Consider the following 15,029-nt stretch of genomic DNA (forward strand, 5'->3'; position numbering starts at 1 on the left):
CTTACCTTGACGTCCCCTCAGGAATCTTTGGTTAATGCCTCCACCTACTGGCAGAAAGTACGTAGTGACTGTTCAAGGCCATTTTATGCTCCATGCTTTGATGTGGCTGCCTGTAGATAAAGTATCCCTGACTAGGAATGTTTTGTTTCTAGTGGTGTACCATACAGTAATTATACATTCATCATCTTATGAGGGTAGTTTTTATGGAAACAAAAGCTGGATCGCCTTCAGAATGCAATAGTGGTGTTTCTTGTATACGTGCACAAATTAAACTGAATAATCATTTTAATGCTCATGCTTACGGTTTATTAAAACAAACACTGAAATCGACCAGACGTGTTTTCACGACAAATAATATTATCATTGTTATTCTTATCAATGACTTACGTTTAAATAATTAATCTCTAGTGTGAGTCCAGTATTTGTGACCATGCTTAATCTGATGGCCAAACATTTGTCCTCAAACTTTTTACACACGTACAATATGGTACTATCACAATTTAAATGTAAAGCTGCTAAAATCTGGTTGAGCTTCCAAAACTACCCCTGCAGAGGACACAAGCATCTTACATTCCTTATTTGTTGCAGGTTGTTGCAGTTATTCATATTAATTCCACAGTTCATATCCCTTTGATTCATACTTTGGTTGAAGCCGTGAAACTAATTTCGTAGGTAATGAGTCATACTTGACATGTGTGTTTTATCGGTGTAGGCAGGGGTTCATGGAGCGCTGTCTTTGAAAGGGGGATAGAGGGACGCAGCCTGGCAACCCTCCTCCTGTCAAAACCTCATCGCAGAGCGAACCAGTTGCACACTGAAGTTAGCGTCTTTGCATTTGCCAGTAGCATACCTACAAGCTAACCATGGCAGGCAAGAGGGCGTTGGTGATCCTGTCTAAAGGTGCAGAGGAGATGGAAACGGTCATCCCCGTGGACATCATGCGTAGAGCCGGGGTTTGTGACTTGTTGTATGCTAGCAGTCACTTAGCTAGCTAGCTAATACTACCATTGAGCAGCATCGTTTAGCCAGCTCGCATGAGTTGTATATTGACGTTAGCCACCTCCTGTAGTCAGTCCACAACACCACAGCCTCATTTAGACATGCAGTCACTGTGATCATGATTGAAATAATTTGTAAAACTTAACGTTATTATTAAATAACTAACGGAAGCAATATCGTTGTATTAACGTTACTTGACCGGTCACAGTTTTGATGTTAGAATTGTAATGCTATACTGATGTATAATACGGTATCTGGATGACTGTTGACGCACTCATAACCTTTAAAGCGAGTGCAGAAAGAGGCCAACTTAAATGTCAAAGTCCAGCGTCATTCTCCCCCATTTGATGGCCTTCAAAATAAAAGTCTCCATCAGCCATATATACAGACAGGATGCCATGTCATGCCTTTATGCTAATGTTCTTGTTATATGACCTACCCACACCTGTAGATTGCAGTGACGGTTGCAGGGCTGACGGGCAAAGAGCCAGTCCAGTGCAGCAGAAACGTCGTCATTTGTCCTGATGCGAGCCTGGAAGAGGCCAGCACACAGGTGGGCTCAGCATCCGTCTACAATTCTCTCATTAAACCTTAAAACAGTTGCTATATTTCATATTTTGTAATGTATGGATTTCAGTTTAATCCGTTCCATTAATCAAACCATGTTGAATAAAACTTTGTGAACTTTTGCGTATTTCTCAGACAGTATTTTGCACATTCCTGCACAAAACAATTCAGCTCTTCATTTTTAAAATGTATATATTGCACAATATCTTTTACTTAGTACTTGCTTTTATCTTTTATTTTCTCTACATTTTTCTGTATGTTTATTGTTATGCACTAAACACCAAGACTAATTTCTTATATGTGAAAACTTTCTAGGCAATAACCCTGTTTCTAATCGTGAAATCCTCCAATGATTCTGTTTCTGAATAGTTACCTACAATATCAAACCTCACAGTTTCTCTTTATCAATCATGGTTTGTCTCCCAGGGCCCGTACGATGTGGTGCTTCTGCCAGGAGGAATGCCAGGGGCCCAGAATCTAGCAGAGGTGAGAAACACTCAGATCTCCTTCCTGTAAGTGTTTTTTTATGGTCTTTTTAAGTTAGAGTACCGATCACATATAGTTTTTTCTTTTTTAAGAGCCCGGGTTACAGTAGAGTAGCCCAGTGGTTCTTAAACTGTATCTCTCATTATATCCCCTTTTGGAAGAAGAAATGTCATGCCATTGTCAATCCCATGTGAAAAAAATATATATTCTTACAATTAATAATGTGAAAATTAGTAGCAAAGCAAGCCAAGTTGAATAACAATATCAGGAACATACATTGCCTAAATTTGCTGGAAAACTTGGTTTCAAATATTCCTCTATAGAACTATAATCTATAATAGTTGTGACTAAATAAAAAGCAATCAAAGTTAAAGTTTTGGGGGAAAAAACATCCTTGTGCTTAATTTGTTAAGAGTTTAAGGCCTGGTCACACGTGCGCAAAATGAATATTCGCTCACCGTTTACTTCAACTGTGGGTGAGCAAAGGGGTGAAACAATATTTGCTTCTGTTAGCAAAGGAAATTAGAATTTTAGCATTCACGTGGGGTTCAACTTTGGTGAAATTGAAGGATGAATCTCATCTCGGTTAGTGGCCTGCATTTGCGCATGTGTGACCGTGCCTTAATTAAAGGTGCTATTGATAACAATGATAACGTTCAGCCACTAGATGTCGCACTCTCCCTCCCCGGGCGTTCACTTCACAACATGTGGTTGCCAGATCTGTCGAAGATGTGTTTAGGAGTGTGAATCTCACAGCTGTGTTTTGTTTCTGGGATTTGAGGGGATTGGGCAAACATTCAGGAAGTAAACAGAGACTTCAAAAGAGCACGTGACAAGTCTGGTACACAACCTGCATCATTTGATGGTCAAATGGAGTGAAATTAAAACCGAGATTGTAAAATAAGTTTTGAGCTTTTTCTTCAATCAATCATCAGAGGCTGCTTGTCTTATTTGTGATGGGAGTTTGTTTCTGGGAGACCAACACAATTGTCAAGTTGTTTTAGAAGTATCTCGTGACTGTATCAAATACAACGCTTGGATCAAGAAGTTCAAGAATGGAGACATTTTTATTATCTGGACTCTAAGATCATTTATTACTTTTACAAGCTCCGTCTCGGCACTGCGTCCCCTTCTGAAAGCGGACTGAAATGTCTCATCGATCTTGTTGTAAGAATGCATCTAACAGTTTAAATACTGCCTTTCCCAATATCGTGTTTAAAAAAAAAAACGGCAGGTTGGAAATAGGCCTAAAGTTGCTCAAAACAGAAGAATCCAGAATATTGTTTTTGGAGTAGAGGCTTGACCAGAGCTGTTTAAAGTGCATCGGTCTCTAGAAAGCAATCAACAATATCTAATACATCACAAGTAAAACTGTCCAAAAAAAGAAAAGAAAATAGTGGAAATTGCATATAAGCATCCAGTGGAAGACCTCAACTGCATGCTGATTATACGGAGTCCCTCCTTCACTCATTTGACCAGAATTCTAATTTCTCGAAGAGACTCTAACGGTCAGATTTTTATTGATTATGGACAGAATGTGCAATACTATCTAACCTAACCCAAGCTCCTCACATTTTGACTGTGAGGTATATTTGGTCACGAAGCTGGGAAGGATGCAATAGGCGATCGATGGTTGAGAATTAAATTGTTGTTTTTCCCACTTTCATTGATAATCTTAGAGGAATATGCCTTTCACAGGGTAACGCTTTGTTTCGTACACATATATGGATTTGAAAATAAATGATTTGTCGATTTGTAAGTTTGCTTTTCCTCCTCAATCGCTCAGCTCTATACGAAACTCCCTCTGGCTCATTTCTCCAATGCTTTTCCTTAATCTGTGATTTCTTTTTAGTTTTTCTCAGATGCCACTATGAGCTGCTCATAATTTAGAGTTTCAGTGATTCACTCTCTCATGAATCGATGTGGTTTCACCAGATGGAGGCTGACTCCGTATATGTGGTTTAGTAAATGAACTTAGAAAATGTCTTTTACTGGGGCGATAGTCGTGTTATAAAACACGCAGCACTGAGTTGATAAGTATAAAGAATTGAGTTCATTTTAATGTATTTCTTTCCATCATCATTGGTTGTACATGCACCCTTTAAACATATATTCTGGGGCTTCAGAATTGAGATTACAAGAAGATTTTGATGTATTCTCTCATTATCTCTGCCTCCGTGCATACAGCAGTGAATGCTCACTCTTACGATGCTCTCAGGAAGTAGAACGGATACTAAAGTCAGTATTTTAATCAAGTGCATCTGACAAATGAGATCCGGCAAAATCCGTGTTTAGTTGAGATGCTGCTTTTGTTTTAATAAATCTGTGGTTGTATTGAAACAGTGATGGTTTATTTTTGATGTGTTCACACACATTGCCAGTTATTTCCAATGATTATACAGTCGGCATATCCACTGTGCAATCACACGGCCTGCAAGTGACTTCCTGACTCTGTGTGCATCTGCTTCGCATGCTCTCTTGCAGTCTGCTGCAGTGAAGCAGCTGCTGAAGGATCAAGATGCCAGAAAAGGCCTGATTGCAGCCATCTGTGCAGGTACAGTCTGTGAAAACACACCAAAGTCATAATTATACAGTAGCATCGTGTTGTTGCTTTGAACAAATGGATGTAAATTCCTCACAGTGCACTTAATTCAGAGGCTTTCAGTAATGGAGCACTAAATGTACTAATTTTCCATATCAAATCAAACCAGTTTGACACAAATTAATAAACACTGCACTATGCTATCATGAGACCTGTGAACATTTTGGCTAGAAACAACACAAACTGTTTGATACTGTGGTTTTAAATGTATCAAGCTAATATTGTGCCAGTAAATTGGATTAGTCAGTTGTTGTATGCTCATGGCAGTGGATGTCTGGTATTTTAGTAACTGGATGTGCCCTAGAAAGAGTTTATCATATATCCTAACAACATTTAAAAAAATATACAGTTAGCAGATTAATATACGATCAAGTGTGACCCTCCCTTTTGGCATTTGGAATGAAAGAGTGAGGGTTTGATTAATGACTTGTCCCTGAGTGAACCCACAAGCACTGACATTTATTTTTGAAAGCCTCCATATGCAGAGGAAGGACATTGGAAGGACATTTTGAATAGGGACGGGGACCAATGCGGCAAAGTGGATTGAAGGATGTCCTAGAAAATTGCTGAAACCCTCACAGGAATATACAGTTTAATGAACCTGCCAGGAAGAGGGCCAGTTGCAAGACATATTATTCTGCCCTATAATGCAAATTATTATCGTGATGTAAAAAAAAAAGTCAGTTCAAAAAGCACTTTATTAAAAACCAAAACAATGAGTGTAAAAAAAAAAAAACAACTAGCAGGATGAGCCTTTTATTGTCTATTTCTCTTTTTGAGCTAATATTTGTTACATGCAAGTCCACAAAACATAGACACAAATAGAGAGTTGGTCATCATAACCCTTTATTTCCATGTCTGCCTCTGGTTCTCAGGTCTCTCTCTCCCAGGCGGGTGTCCTCTGGGTGGGGACTTTCTGTAACAGGAGTAGCTCGGCTTTAACTGTCAGTCTTCTGTTCTGCCACGGGAAAGTGTAATCTTTAGACTGCATGGGAAGGCAGCCAAGTAGCATAATCAATAACTTTCTATTTATTAACAGTTTTTGGATGAGCTCACTGCAGTGGTAGGACGTTGCCAAAGTTAATGCAGCAGCAGTCAATGTCTTCAGCCTCTCCTTTTTTTTCTTCTCCTCTCCTTTCAATGTGCTGCAGAGTCTTTGGAGAGAGGGTGAAACTCTATATTGTACGAGTATTCTTAGAAACAATGGCACAGCTGACGACACCTTTTTATAAATACTGTTGTGTACTAACTGCAGTTCCTACTGTTCAATGCAGCATTGTATTTTGATTTAGTGTCGAGCTTGAGGGAAGTGATTTTGAGGATATAGTGTTTTACCCACGACTCTGTATAAACTGGACCGACACAAGCAGCAGAACAAGTGTCACCTTATCACAGGAAGCAGTTAAATGCTTTGCTCTTCTGCAGGTCCCACTGCTCTTCTAGCACATGGCATCGGGTATGGCAGCACAGTCACTACACATCCTGCTATGAAGGAGAAGATGATGGCTGGAGGTAAAAACAACAACAACAACAACAACAACACTTGCAAACACTAGAGACCATCTTTTGAAGGGATCACACCAGCCGCGACTGCAATGTCCCCTTCGCCCCCTTGCTGGGACCACGCCAATCTACTACGTCAACCTTCATTTTCATCACAGCTACACTCCTTTCGAAGTTTCGTGACTGCATATTGCACAGTTGCGACGCTATTGCAGTGCAATCTGACCATAGACGAACAGAAATATGAACACCTGGCAACTCAAAACTGCCTCTGTGGTAATTCCAACTACTAAGTCCAGGGTCGTCGTCGCGGCTGGTAAAAAGGGTGGAAGTATTGCTGAAAAGTACAGCTAGTGACTAACATTTCCAGCTTTAACCCAAAACATGAGGAATTGTAATTATTTCCAAAGGGCAGCAGATGGTGCTGTACTAGCTTTTTTTCTCGCCTATTGAAAGTCATGTCTCTATGCAGTAGTGTAGAGAGCACACCACTCAGATGACAGCAGATGAACATACTAGAACTGGGTCAGTTAAACTGGTGCTGGATGATCTATATGTAAGAATATATATTACAGTGTGTTGTGTGGCTTTCAGTCTTTATCTTGAACCTCTCATGTTGTGATTATCCTCATGGTTTTGCTCTGTCTTTTTTTAGACCACTATAAATATTCAGAGGCTCGAGTACAGAAGGATGGACATTACATCACCAGCCGTGGGCCAGGAACCAGCTTTGAGTTTGCCCTGACGATTGTAGAGGAACTTCTGGGGGCTGAGGTTGCAGCTCAAGTCAAGGCTCCTCTTGTTATGAAAGATTGACTGTAGCCGTGTTCACCGGCATCCTGCGAGCAGCACTGCCCGCTGTAGACGTCTTGCACTACTGAGACAGCTAATCCAACATAGCTGGCACTAAGAGTCAAAGTCACTAGTGACTAATCATTCTCCCTAGGGGACACGAGGATGTTTCTGTTCATGTTATTGTCTTCCTTTATCTTTTTTGGTTGCCAATGAGAAACACCCATTGGTTTTTTTGCAAATAAAAATACAATGTCGATTCACAGGCTTTCCAAATTGGATTAAATTGATGTTGTTACATTGTAGTTTTTCCACAAATTGCTCATTACTGTGACAGCTTGAATTGTTTCCTTTGACATTAAAACATCAATTTGCTGACATTTGTCTTACTCTACGTTATTTTAATACTGAAGGTCACTGTGTACTTGTTTTCACACATCTGCAGTTGTTGACACCTAAATATAGGCTGCACCATGTAATGTATTGTGAGCGCTGCCTAGAACGCGGGAAGAAGAATCCGAATAGATTGGCAGCTGGGTCTGGCCAATAAGAAGCCTCAGTCTGGCTGCAGTTGTATTCCAACTGACCAATGGCAGCTCGCCCGCAGCCAGCTGGGCGGGGCTCTCCTGCAGCGCGTGGTAGTTGTCAGAGCAAGCAACACAATCCAAGAGGGTCTTCACACAGTCCAGAAGGATTTCGGCAGAGGTAAGGACGTTTGTGCTTTTCTCCAGTGACTGGAAGAGTCGTGTGGGTTAGCTACACTTTTATCAACGACGATATTCTTCCGAAATAGGTTTTAACCACGGTAATTGCTCCTAATTAACGTTGGCACAGCAGTTTACGCAACGTTAATCACGGTAACTAGCTCACGTTATACTAACTGTGTCGAAATGGACATTTTAACGTTGCCTTTAGCTTATAACACAACAGCAACACTATTTGTATCGTTAAAACAGCGTGTGTTTGTAATTAGTAATATTTTGTCTCAGCCGTGATTAGCTTGCAAAGTGTGCAGAGTGGCGAGCATCAAGTTCGCTGCAGTCCGTGCCGTAATGGTTTGACACTAACGTCACATGTTTACAATGTAAAGACGTGTTCAGGACCAGTTAGTTTAAAACACTAATGACATCAGATCAACACCGTATGTTGACGACATCACTGGATGTGACCCGACACGGAGACGTCAGATCCAGAAGCTCTCGCTCTCGCTCGCTCGCTCTCCTCAGCAGCCGCAGTCGCACTGCTGCAGACGCTGAGTGTGGCTGTAACAGTGCGGCAGAGGACAGGTTGTCTCCTCTATCAGTCAACACATCACCGTGACAAAACACGTGCAACTAACTAATTAATAAAGACAGAAAGCGGTTTGTTTGTGCATGCATTGTACTGAAAACACACTACATCTTGAAGTGTCAGAATGTTGAAGTTAAGGTCACGTTAGTATAGCTATCGTTGTTTGAATGACGTATCAAGACGTGGGCTTGTCGTGTTTCTCATTAATCCAAGCAGAGCAGGGCGTTTTGTTTCGTCATGGAGATTTTCATTGACAGGAAGCCCGTCAAGATTACGCGTTTGAGCACTTAAAACAGGAAGTACCAGAGGTGTTACCAGTCATCTCTTTCACTTTACAGAGACAGGAAACACATTGCAAGTTCATTTCTGATACACAGTATTTTTTCGTTTGCTGGGAAACCGCCTCTTAGTCATTCGTAGCACCGCATGCAAAACCACAGCTAGTCAGGGGTCCTCCAAAAGAGAGGGCAACTCAAGTGAGCCAAAAAAAGACTGTGATGCTCTGTTCCCCTTACAGTGCATCCAGAGAGCATTGTTTACTGTTAAACATCGCATTGCATCACATCCAAACCTTCAAAATCACGTGTGCCTGTGTGTGACTGTTACCTCTGGGTACTCTTCAAAAAGGTTTAGGCTTGTTGTTTGACAGTCCTCAACATTTTGAGGCAGCATCACTGCATTGTGGCTCATATGTTTTTATTTCTGTTTAAAAATTAAGATCCGATAGATGCCCGTTCCCTGAAAGACACCAGGGCCTAAATAGTGTCTTGATGACATGTCTCATTAATACTATGTTTTTCAGTTGGATATTTCTGGAACGCTAACATTTTGCGCTGTTGCACATAACATGTTAGAATTATTCTGCTTGAGCAGCTGTACAGTAAAGAGCTTCAGGCCTGACTCCCTATTTCTGGATGGGGCAGAGGGTTGAGTGGTGGTGGTGGTGGTGGGGGGGGGGGGGGGCTGAAGTCACTGTGACTGAGTCATTGGTTTAGCTAATGATGCAATTAGAGAGCTGCACTTTGCATCTCCTGATTAGATCCCTACTCGCGTTGGCCTGCAGTCAATGAAGAATGAACTTGCTGGCCCGAGTGCTTTGGCAGATACATTTAAAAAAAGGTAATAGACAATTTGCAAGCAATTTTTTTTTTTTGTGTCATCAGCAATGAATGGATGGATTTGTCGAACTCTGGCACTACACTCGATGTGGCTTCTGATTTATAGCTCTGGGTGATGGTACAATTTGCAGCCACTATAGGTCAGTGATTCTTATGCTTGACTTTGGAAAGAAATTTACTTTTTATGCCAAATTGGGCTTTAAAGTGTGCATGATTAACTCTTTCAACATATTCACTTGTGTCGTTGCGCACATTAGCATAATGAAACAGAATCACGCCATCATTGTTATAAAACTGAAATGGAAAACTGTGACTTTGTGACATGATGCCTTACTATTTTGGTATTGCTGCTTAAGGTATTTAAGGATTTGTTTTTAGAAACTTTTTGACCCCAATTAATAACTAATAACTGGGGGACTTTGTTTGCCAAAGATGCTTCAGGGCTTTATGTGGGGACAAGCTTTAAATCTGATACAATTGTGTGATTTAATGTTTTGGCTTAAACTGTATCAATATTTGCATTAACTTTAGTAAAGTTATCGACAGGACGAGACCAATACACATTAAGCAGTCACTGATTTCTGTATTTTATTCAGTTTGTCTTTAGGTCAGGCACAGTTGGCAGATAAGAGTAATAATAAACTGGTCTGTTCTGAGGTACAGCAGGAAGAGTATTACCGAAAGATTTTTTCTTATATGGAATAACTGTTCGCCTGTCTGCTGTATGTTATTAAAGGTGAGCTAATACACAAACCAGTGCAGATGCTGCACAATCCCATGGTGACCTGCTAGCTGTGCAGCATCAACTGTTTTCAGAAGTTCCCACAGTCCTGGGATGATTGGTAATCATTCATACATTGTCAGCAAAAAAAGATCAGCTTCGGATCCACTCAAAGGTTGTTGTTTTTTTTAGCTGAAGCCAATATTTGCTATTTCCTATCCTGCTGACTTTATATTATATGTCTGCAGTCTAGTGGGACTTTTGCATAGCACTGGTTAAAATAAAACAATTTAGATCATTTTTTATTTCTATGGCACAACTACTTTCCTCCAGAATCGAGATGTCAGACTATTTTATGCTTCTCTTCCATTTCTTTAGATTATCTGACTGTGTTGGAGTCCAAAACTGTATCAGCAGCATGACACGATCACCTCTTCTGTTGTCAGTCTTGAGACAATCTGTCAATACTGCATCTATACGCTTACATGTACCAGTCTGATGCTGAGCCAGGATCATGTGGCTTTTTATGTTTTAACAGAAGTTACTGACTAATTCCTCAGAGCCTGTAATTTTGTTTACTTAATGCCCGTCACTTGGCCTGTCCTCTGGGGTAATCCCAGTGAAACTGTAGTCCTAAAAGCCTAATGGCTTCTCCTCAGCAATACCCAGAGGACCTCAGAGTCAACTCGATATCGAGCTCAAAGTGAAACCAACTGCATGTAACCCCTTCAGTGTGATTAGTTCTGTTTTATCTATTTCTGGTTAAACAATAGGATCATGTAAGACAACAATAGCTTGAATAGAATATTGAAATATGATTTAAAAGATATTTAATTTGGAATAAATGTATTGTTGGGTCTACAGAAAAATCTTTAGAATAATCAATACATAGGTCGTTAGAGTAATCGACTGATAAAAAACAATCGTTAGATTAATTGATTAAAAAAACATTGTTAGGTGCAGCCCTAGTGGACACCTACACTAACTAATGTAATCTGACATTAAAATGTTGAGGGTTTTGACAGTGAGTAGAAAGTATTAAGAAAATATAGCCCGCCTCACAATTTACCATTTTAAAATGTCCTATTTTAATAGCTAGGTTGTTTATGGCTTGTAGTGTCCCGTAGCTTTTGCTGATCCATGAGATGGATAAGGGAGAGAGATCTGTACAGGATTGGAATAGCTTCTCTTCATCCCCTGCATTCACAAAATAACGGAGTTTAAATGCAGTTCAGCAACACAAACGACAAAGTTTTAGTGATGAGTTAAACCTGAGGGATGATAGCAAAATAGAGTAGAAGGCAAAGACACAGTTGTTGTTTTTAAGGCTGGGTTTTCATCTCTCGCTGTGGCTCTCTGATGCTTGCGGTCAGTGTAGATATTATTGATTGAAGTGCTGGTGGGCTACAACTAACAAAGTATCTGAAATGGATAAGGATCTATAGTTATAGCTGACAGCTTAATCTCCCCATGATAAACATCCTGCATCCTTAGTGCATGTTGGCTTTGACCACTTCCATCGGTGTGTATCATCTTTCTACACCATGACCTTGTACAGCCATGAAGGACGGTGAGGATAGGGAATCAGGGACGAAGGTTGCCATGCAGTGTTGTGTAATTATATTCCGGTATGTTTTTGGCCTTCAACCTATACCTTGGAATGTCACCAGGAGGGTGTGGGATAAAACTAATGTCCTGGTCTTAAACCTCCCGGCTGGTATTGAGGAGGGCAAACACTCGAGCACCAGGGATGACCACAGAAGGATCACCATTCCCGTGTTCACACCAAACGCGGCGCAAATGATTCACGCCGCGTTTGGTGTGAACACGGCATTAGCCATGCGTACAACAGAGGCAGTACAAACATGGGGTCATAGCTAGGACATTTTTGAAGGCAACCTGTTGCAGATGGTGCACAATCAGTCACCCAGCAAGATTAAATGTAGTTTTGTTTTAAAGGACTGAATTGACCGTGTGTGATTTGCCTTCAACTCTCTGAAACTCTTTGGGAAGTGTAGTTATGATGGTGGGTGAAGATCTCTTGCTGTGGCCCCATCAGACTGTCTGGCATGACGCCCCGCCGTGCTTGGTGTCATGATTTTAGAGCAGCGAGCTTTGGAGCCATAGTCTGGCCGGAAGCAGACGTTGAAGATGTTTTGAATGAGCTCGAGCTCACAAAGGAAAGGCCGGGGACAATGGTGCGCAACAGTGAAGCTGTAGCTGTCCCCTTAGGCTTTGGGCAACACACACACACACACACACACACACACACACACACACACACACACACACACACACGGGGTGAGGCAAATTCATTAAACTGATCTATGATTTGTGATAAATTGCTTTTTTCTGACTGTTTAATAATGGAAGTTCAGACTGGCTGTGCTCCAAGTGTCTTTCAGTTCTCCAGCCTGAGCACCAACTCATCTGTACATTGACACCATACTGCTAAATATTTCCTAGTCAGAGACACGTGATGCATCTTGGATTGTTTTCCACTCCAAGGCGTCGTCTCTGAGCCCAACTACCTGCTCAGCCATCTGTTCAGTTTCCTCAAAGCAATCTGCACTGGAAACCCAATTTGAACAAATCTTGAATTCCCTGCACCCACCACTATCAATCTGTGCAGCTATGGGTTGCTAGTAACAACAATGAAACGAATACCAAAAAGCGTGACATGTAAATCCATCTTCATTAAGGGTGCTCAGCATTTTTGGGGCTGATCAGTGATCGTTTGACGCAGTATCAGCTGATCACCGATCACAGGCTCTGTTTGAAGCCCTGTACAAAGACACTAAAGTACGTAAGGACCTACTTGTCAAGAGCCTGACCCAGGTCCTGACACCATTCTTTGGGTGCAGTGTATTACATACTGGGCATATTCATTTTACCTTTTGGCATAATAGGGAATATAATATTCAGGTGTTTGTATAGAGCCTGCAACATATTGCACCCCCTTCCTCTCCGAGCTGTAGTCAGTTTGCTGCTGAGCCGTGTTCACGTGTTACGCAGTCAATCAACTTTGAGCCACTTTCAATAGAAACCCTGAAATCTTGTAGTGCGAGAAAGGAGTGTCATTGAATTTAAAATGACCACACTTGCTTATTGCTTGCGTTCCTCTGGCCCACTCTTACTTCTCTTTCACCATTTACAGCTCACTTCGAGTCACTGAATGCATGCTTACTCGAATGCTGACAGAGCGAAGGGAAGTGTGTGTGTGTATGTATGTATGTGTGTGTGTGCGTGCAGAGGAAAGAGGGAGGGGCATTTCCTTTAATGCATCTGCTCTTTTCAGTGACTCTCCACGCTCACACATTTATTCCTTCTCTTCTCTCCTGTCTTTCCTTCTTTCAGCCTGTTCCCTGTTCTCTGTCTTGTGTCACTCCCCCCCCCCCCCCCATCTTTTTTTGTATTTCTATCTTTCTCATGTCAGACATACATGCTCATCTCACTCCGACACATCATTTTAGTCACACAGGATCTCACATTCACCAGTCTTGTATCACCCGTTCGCTCACTGCTCAGTCTCTCGGATTTTGGCTCCCGGTCCTCCATCATAGCTACTGTATTCTGCATTTACTCCCCGGTGTTGTGCTCACTGCGTCAGGAATCAGCAGCAGACTGAGGTGGGTGTTTTGAAGAGCATCATTGCTAGATCTGAGGCTACATTGCTTTAGTATCTCTCTCTCTCTTCCTCGCTCACCGCTTTCTCCTCCTGCCTTCTTTTCACATCGCTCCATCAGTGAGTCGGGATGATCGTACTTGTCTGTTCCTACAGGGGAGCAAATGCCGTACTATCTGCGTGCAGCAGAATTTAACATTGTCGCACACTATGCCAGTGAGTTTCACATACCTACCTTTCCAGATCCCTCTGTCTCAGAGCTGTCAGAACGGTTGATTGTACTGCTGCCGCTACTGCATTGGAAACAGTCTTTGCATACATTATTACACTGGCATGTATTTTGCTCTCTCTCTGTTTTGCCTATACTCCATTACTCTCCCCTGTCTGTCATGTTTTATGCATGCTCTGTCCTTTTGAATTCCTGCCAGAGACTTGACCATGCTGTAGGATTTATACAGACCCACCTTAAAATAGTCGGGGGGGAGAGACTTGTCCGGGCTTGCACAGAGACATACATATGCGCATTACCACAGGAGGTTCGATTCCTTTTCACCTCACCTGCCCCGCTGCTGCTGCTGCTTCTGCTGCTGCTTCTGCTGCTGCTGTTCCATCTGTTGCTGTTGCCACAGCCAGCGGCACCCTGCAGCCAGGCTTTAGCTGTGGTGTGGTTGTGTGAGATGTGTGTTGCTGAGAGGTTGTGACAGTCATCTGTGCCTGCCTGAACGTGTTAGCGTGTCATTTACTTGTGTGTGTGTGTTGCTGAATCTGATTGTTGCAGGTGTGTGTGTGTGTGTGTGCGTGCGTGCGCGTCGCGAGCCTTCCTTTGGGCTCTGGTCCAAGAGGAGAGGCAGGCTGCAGGGGTTGAGTTTGGTGCAGTAAGCTGTTGAATGCTCTGTAACGAGCAGGAAAAGGCCGATTCATGTGCTGGTGTGTTCTTTCAGTGGGCTGGTACATCGATATTGCAGGAAGCATGGCTTTTCTGAATATGTCTGCAAGTCTTTTGTCCTTGAGAAGCCAAACTCTTAGCAAAGTTAGATTGCTGCTGTAGTTCATACTTTAAATGTAATATTACTTTACAACAAACAAGCTTATGATCAGAAACGTGTCAGTGTGACAAAGCTAGAACAGTAATGAGGTTTTTCATTCTGTATTTGTTGTCTTGTGTTTTTTCGGTAAAGGCTTTGATGAGGCCCAACAAACAATACAACTAACAATACTTCAAACAACATGTATTCAAAGAAATGCTCTGTGACAACAGATGACACCTGGAAAGGCAGATTCCTCTGGGATTTGAAGAAGTGCTTTGGTTAAGTGTCATGCCCGATG

The 15,029-nt window shown here is 41.8% G+C and overlaps 2 protein-coding genes across 2 annotated transcripts in view; both read left to right on the forward strand.

Annotated features, from left to right (window-relative positions):
• The first annotated feature begins 769 nt into the window (after nt 1-769).
• Nucleotides 770-7,329, forward strand: park7 (parkinson protein 7). The gene is made up of 6 exons (XM_076110453.1): nt 770-953; nt 1,451-1,552; nt 1,993-2,052; nt 4,537-4,606; nt 6,080-6,166; nt 6,813-7,329. Exons 1-6 carry the CDS (start codon nt 864-866, stop codon nt 6,971-6,973), a joined length of 570 nt encoding a protein of 189 aa, XP_075966568.1. The 5' UTR covers nt 770-863; the 3' UTR covers nt 6,974-7,329.
• A 257-nt stretch (nt 7,330-7,586) lies between these two features.
• kcnab2a (potassium voltage-gated channel subfamily A regulatory beta subunit 2a) overlaps nt 7,587-15,029 on the forward strand; it is a 69,068-nt gene continuing 61,625 nt past the window's right edge. The window contains exon 1 of the mRNA XM_076110451.1: nt 7,587-7,654. The gene's annotated coding sequence lies outside the window, so the exon portion shown is untranslated. The remainder of the gene's footprint in view (nt 7,655-15,029) is intronic.

This window comes from Anarhichas minor, unplaced genomic scaffold (assembly GCF_050575085.1).
Source record: "Anarhichas minor isolate MPS153535 unplaced genomic scaffold, ASM5057508v1 ptg000043l, whole genome shotgun sequence".
NCBI classification, from domain to species: domain Eukaryota; kingdom Metazoa; phylum Chordata; class Actinopteri; order Perciformes; family Anarhichadidae; genus Anarhichas; species Anarhichas minor.

What these genes read in the sequence shown, in the direction of transcription:
- park7 (XM_076110453.1), top strand. Translation starts at nt 864, where the DNA reads ATGGCAGGCAAGAGGGCGTTGGTGATCCTGTCTAAAGGTGCAGAGGAG. An exon ending in TGGAAGAGGCCAGCACACAG is followed by an intron (nt 1,553 to 1,992) that starts GTGGGCTCAGCA and finishes TTTGTCTCCCAG; the next exon opens with GGCCCGTACGATGTGGTGCT. An exon ending in GGAGAAGATGATGGCTGGAG is followed by an intron (nt 6,167 to 6,812) that starts GTAAAAACAACA and finishes GTCTTTTTTTAG; the next exon opens with ACCACTATAAATATTCAGAG.